The sequence below is a fragment of the Pinus tabuliformis genome, chromosome 9 (assembly GCF_031772625.1).
Source record: "Pinus tabuliformis cultivar Carrire ecotype Pingquan chromosome 9, CPIR1, whole genome shotgun sequence".
In the NCBI taxonomy this organism is placed as follows: domain Eukaryota; kingdom Viridiplantae; phylum Streptophyta; class Pinopsida; order Pinales; family Pinaceae; genus Pinus; species Pinus tabuliformis.
In genome coordinates this window covers 522,183,278-522,189,204 of record NC_142307.1, presented here as the reverse complement: position 1 = coordinate 522,189,204, position 5,927 = coordinate 522,183,278, and the positions used below count along the sequence as shown (strand labels likewise).

The 5,927-nt window shown below is 41.2% G+C and overlaps 1 protein-coding gene and 1 pseudogene across 1 annotated transcript; both read left to right on the top strand.

Moving 5' to 3' along the window:
• Positions 1 to 459: 459 nt before the first annotated feature.
• On the top strand, positions 460 to 1,178 carry LOC149149504 (histone acetyltransferase GCN5-like). The gene has a single exon (XM_089442502.1). The coding sequence runs from the start codon at positions 460 to 462 to the stop codon at positions 1,126 to 1,128; it is 669 nt and encodes a 222-aa protein (XP_089298628.1). The 3' UTR covers positions 1,129 to 1,178.
• A 662-nt stretch (positions 1,179 to 1,840) lies between these two features.
• Positions 1,841 to 2,537, top strand: LOC149149503 (vacuolar protein sorting-associated protein 26B pseudogene; annotated as a pseudogene).
• Positions 2,538 to 5,927: the final 3,390 nt, after the last annotated feature.

Sequence of the window (5,927 nt, the reverse complement as noted above, 5' to 3'; positions counted from 1 at the left end):
CAACCACTACTCCTTGGATAATTTAGGGTTCCTGCTGTTATCACTGAAAATTCTGTTGCCAAAATTGCTCAGACTAGCTTAAGGACAAAGTGTTTTCGTAGCGCATAAATCCTTTAGCAGTTTCGCAGCGCAACCTGTTTTAGTGATTTCGTAGCGAAAAACACCGACTTTGCACTAACTGCGCTACGAAATGGGGAATTCGTGCTGATCCATAGTACATCTCACACCAGCTGTCATATTTTCTGCAAGAATTTTACGGGAATAGCATGTGTAAAGTCTTACATGTCGGTCTTGACACGTGCAGGCTCTGTTGGCATCAAAGGGGATAGCGGTAATATAAATTATTATGAAGTCGAATGGAAGTCAAAGTTGCCTTTGTCTGCATATGTATTCTAAGTGTGGGAGTATAGAGGAAGGTTTCCAAGTGTTTGATGAAATGCCAGAGAGAGATGTAGTTGTATGGAATGCAATGGCTGCAGGTTATGCTCAGAGTTCTCGAGGTTTCAAGTGGAGGACCTTATTAGCTCATCATTCATGTCTGTATCTTGTGGTTTACTTGCTTATGGAGACGAAGAGGATCAAGACCACGACTCTGATGCCGACGACGACTCCGATGATGGCCACGATTCCATGCACACCTTCACTGCCGCTCGCTTGGACAACGGCGCTGCTAATTCCCGCAATCTTAAACCCAAGGTTGATGCTGCTGGAGCTGCACTTGCCACCACTGTTAAAACTGAACCGATTCTTGACACAGTTAAAGAAGAAAAGATTAGCTGTAACAACAACAACAGTAATGTCTCAGCCAACAATGCTCAAGTTGCTCCTTCCGGTTCTGCTCTTTTACCCAGTTCCGTGAAAGAGGAAGCTAATAAGCTTACTTCCACTGATAACATTCAAACTAGTGGAGCCTATTGTTCTAGAGAAGAATCACTCAAGAAAGAGGAAGATGCAGGCCGTCTTCAATTCGTGTGTTTTAGTAATGATGGAATTGATCAACATATGATCTGGCTTATTGGATTAAAGAATATATTTGCAAGGCAACTTCCCAATATGCCAAAGGCGTACATTGTTAGACTTGTAATGGACAGGAGCCACAAGTCAATGATGATCATCAAGCAAAATTAAGTTGTTGGGGGCATTTCTTATCGCCCTTATCCTAGTCAGAGATTTGGAGAAATAGCTTTTTGTGCTATTATTGCGGATGAACAAGTAAAAGACTATGGGACAAGGTTGATGAATCATTTGAAGCAACATGCTCGTGATAGGGATGGGCACAAGCACTGCAACTAACAAAGAGGTGCTTTCTGTCATTCATCATTGAAGGAAATTGATTTTGGGCTGTCTGTCTTTTTCAAACCTGGTTACGTGTTCACTGATGTGGTTGGAAGCCCATACTATGTTACCCCGGAAGTGTTATGCAAACGCTATGGTCCAGAGGCAGAGGTGTGGACAGCCGGGGTCATCCTATACATCTTACTCAGCGGTGTTCCACCATTTTGGGCAGAAACACAGCAGGGAGTTTTCGATGTTGTTCTACGAGGTCATATTGATTTTGATTCAGAACCATGGCCCATAATTTCTAAGAGTGCAAAGGATCTTATCAGAAAGATGCTTACTTCAAAACTATCTGAGCGGGAATTATGAGCGCCTGACTGCTCATGGAGTTCTATGTCATCCGTGGATATGTAAAGATGAAGATGGGTACCACTGTATCAAATTTTTTTTTTTCTCTATGGTCAGAGCTCCAGGTGAAAAAGTTTCATGTTTCATTGCATCCTATTCTGTTTCAGATCCAGTGGATTGAAGCCCCTGACCCTGTAACGAATTTTTCATATGAGTCGGTTAGAATTAAGAGGTCTGCCGAGTTCGGGAAGTTTTGCAAGTGTTTTGAAGTGAAAACTGCGGGTGGATTGACCAATCATTGCAGATTTTGGGTTTTGGAGATCACTTAAAAGCATTGACCAGTTGCAAATATGAACTATCTCATTGGAGCGTTTAAGCTACCTTGTATAATATCTATCACCTTTTCTGATGGGAAAACTCGTAAGCAGGCTACTGTAAAGAAAGGAAATGGGCAAACTGCCTTGGTGCCTCTTTTTCGAAGCCAAGAAAATGTTGTTGTAGAGGTTTTGATAGAACCTGTTGCTGGTAAAAAAGTTGAGCATAATGGTGTAAAAATTGAGCTTCTAGGCCAAATAGAGTTGTATTTCGACAGGGGTAACTTCTACGATTTTATTTCCCTTGTTCGGGAGCTAGATGTACCTGGTGAGCTTCATGATCGTAAGACCTATCCATTCGAGTTCTCCACAGTTGAGATGCCATATGAGTCATACAATGATGTAAATGGGAGGCTAAGGTACATTTTGAAGGTTACTATCAGTCGTAACTATGTCAGTAACATTGTCGAGTACCAAGACTTCTGGGTGCGGAATTATACACCACTTCCAACAGTTAACAACAGCATCAAGATGGAGGTCGGGATTGAGGATTGCCTACATATTGAGTTTGAATATTTCATGACAATCAGCAAATAACAACTCAGGAACAAGAATCAACCAGTAATCCTGAATGGATACAAGGAGAGCATTTTGTGCATCAAGCCCTACAAAATTTCAGATTGTCATATGCATTAACAAACATAACTCAGCAGTTTCGTAGCGCGCTACGAAACTGCTGTAGGTGGTGTTTTCAATGCAGAAAAAGCAGTTTGAACGGGAGTTTTGAAAGAGAGACACCTGTCCATAAATACAGCCTACAGCTCATCTGGAGACATGGCAGCGTTCCATATCTTGGATTATTCAAGGGCTAGAAGACAGGCTGCTGCATGTTCGAAGTGATGGACGACCAAAATGGAACAGCACATCAAGGACCGACAAACAGGGGCCTATGTTTCAGGGTAACAAAAAGATGTGTCATTAAAGACAAACATGGAGCATTAAAGGTTAATCACAGCGATCTCAGCCAAACGAAAAGGAAACCATGTGTCAAAGCTGCAAGGAGGAATCTTCTACGAAGAAGATAGAGTTAGAGTTATAATTAAATTAGAACTTTCGAGCTCCCCTCATGCTGGAGGAGGAAGCTCGAATGAGATAGGAAAAGCACTCTATAAATAGCCAAGAGAGTGATGTAATAGGGGTTGGATATTTGAGAAAACAGAGTTTATTTTGGCTGGTGTAAAAACTTATTTTCAGTAATACAAATGACTGCTTTTCTTCTCAGGATTCACACAGTGTTTCAAATGCTCAAGATATATGTGGTTTTGTTTTATCCTTTATGTTTTACAACTGTATAGATACACAATCACTCAAAATTCACTTTGCTGCTCTGATTTCCTGTGTGTATTTGTAAGTTGAGGTTTCTTTGAGAGGTTTCTTGAGTGTTTAAACATTACATGCCCTGACTTCTATGAATGAGTGGTTTTATAGTTTGCTGAAATGATGATTAACTCCATAAGCCCAATGGAAGCCCATGTAATGTTTGTCCAGCCTTCATATTTGTTAAATTCACCTTACAAGAGTTAGCCATCTTACTAATAGTCAAAATCAATAACCTTTTGAGAGAGCCCTCTCAGGCTAAGGAGGCTAAGCCTTAGTCAAAAGATTGGTCTGAAACAGTTACACAAGGTCTACCTGATCAGCAGCCTTTCAGTGCTTGATTTTGTGATAACACCTGCCCTCCTGAACCATGAACACGTGCACTTTTTGGTCAATCCACTTATCAAGCTCTTTCTTCATAGGAAACCATTTATCACACATCTCTCAGATAGATCCCGATCTTGGCAATGGAATCATTTGTTGTCTTAAGGAGGCCTAACTCGGGTTCAGAGTTGTTCGCGCCAACCAACAAAACCCTAACTGTTGGCCCTTTCAGCAACAACCTGCGTAGTACAGGCTGTAGTCTCACCCGAAGCAGTATTTGGGGATGCTAGAACCAAGTTTCTGCATCCAAGGACATGTGATAAGTGGTTCTTAAGCTCATATAGCTCAGATATGCCTTCGCACAGATCAATAGCCTTCTAGGGCTCGCCACTAAAACTCTATAAAAACAGCTTCTAGACCTTTACAAAGGTCTACGATTAGTCTTTGCAGACCTTAAATAGGCCAATTACCTACTTTCGTGCATCAATGAGTATCCCTAGTTATGATTTCACGCGGATCTATCCAATTCATTAGAAAACAAAGCAGAATCAACTCTTAACTTCACGAACATTGATAATTACTTAAAGCCTGCATAAATAAGATAGATTCAACAGTTTCACGCAGCATTCAGAAATTTTTTCATGAAAGCATATTATTGAGTGACAAAATATAACATAAACATAATTAACATAAATGCTCAGATTCCACAGTAATTCTTCAAAATCAGTCTGTATTGATCTTCAATGTTCAGATTATAGACTCCTCTACCCTACACACTTAGCTACAGGGGTCCATGCACTCAGTTGCGGACTTACCAAGGCCTCCTGTGCACTCAGCTGCAGGAGCCTTCCCCTTCTCACCTAAGTGTAGGAAGCAGAGCCTTCCTACCATTAGCACTTGCCCAAAACCATCTCTATCTTGACTTATATTACTTCATTCTTTTCAAGTTATCCCTAAGGCTCACTATGACTCAACTATTTATAGTTTTCTTCCATACAATACCATGGTTCGCGGACCATGGGAGAATCTTAAAACCCACCAAAACAATGGGCTAAAACCCCTTTGACTCTTATCTACCTATGTGCTCTGGATCCTCATTTCACGGAGACTTTACATCTTTTACAAAATTTTATACAAAACTTGGGTTAATTAACCGCAAAACTTACCCTAGGGACCCTATCCCAACTATAGTATGTGGATTATCATCTCACGGCAGATGGATTGGTGATATTTAGGGACAGCATCTATGTGTTAGATGACAGTGAGCTCAATAAGCTTATCATGAGGGAGTTTCATGTCAAGCCATATTTAGGTCACCTGAGATATCAAAAGACATTGACAGCTGTGAAAAAGTTCTACTATTGGTTGAGTTTAAAGAAGTGGTGGAGTTTGTTGCTAGAGGTTTGCATTGTCAATAGATCAAATCAAAGTGTCTTCATCCCAAGAATGCAATGCAGGCTTCTATTCTGCAAATAGACCATTGTGTTGCATGCCTCAGCCCACAAATGAAGTGGTAGGCCTTGGTCATGCAACATCACCCGAGCTGCCCCCACAATCGTTCTGTTCTTCCTCTCGGCCACCCCATTATGTTGTGGGTTATGAGGTGCCGTCAACTCCCGTTTAATTCCTTCCGCTGCACAAAAGTCCTTAAACTCTTGAGAGACATACTCTCCACCATTTTCACTTCTCAAGGCCTTGATATTCTTCCCTGGTCCTTTTTCAACCAAAGATTTGAACTCACAAAACTTTGAGAAGGTTTGATCCTACTTCTGCGTGAAATAGATCCAACATTTACGAGAAAAATCATCAATGAAAATCACATAATACCTTTGTTTCGCATTGGATGCTATCGAGAATGGTCCACACACATCAGTATGAACTCGTTCCATGATTGCTTCAGCTCGACTGTCTCGATCATGAAAGGAAGACTTGGCGTACTTTCCCAAGGTACAACCTTTGCATGTGTCCACTTTCTCAATTTTACCTTTGGGAAGTCCGGTAGAGATTTGTTGCATTATCTTCAATGCCCCATGATGCATGTGGCCCAACCACCTATGCCATAACTCGCCAATGTCTTCGCTTTGCACCAATTCTACTTTCAAACTCAATACAGCACAGTCATCTACCTCTATCTTATAGAGATTCTTCACTTGAATCCCAATCCTCTTGGTCTGACCCGTGGAAATGTGTCTCAAGAATGCCTTTCCTTTACTGAAGACAACATCATAGCCTTTGTCCTCCAACATCGCAACCGATACCAAGTTCTTCTTCAATCCAGGCAAATAC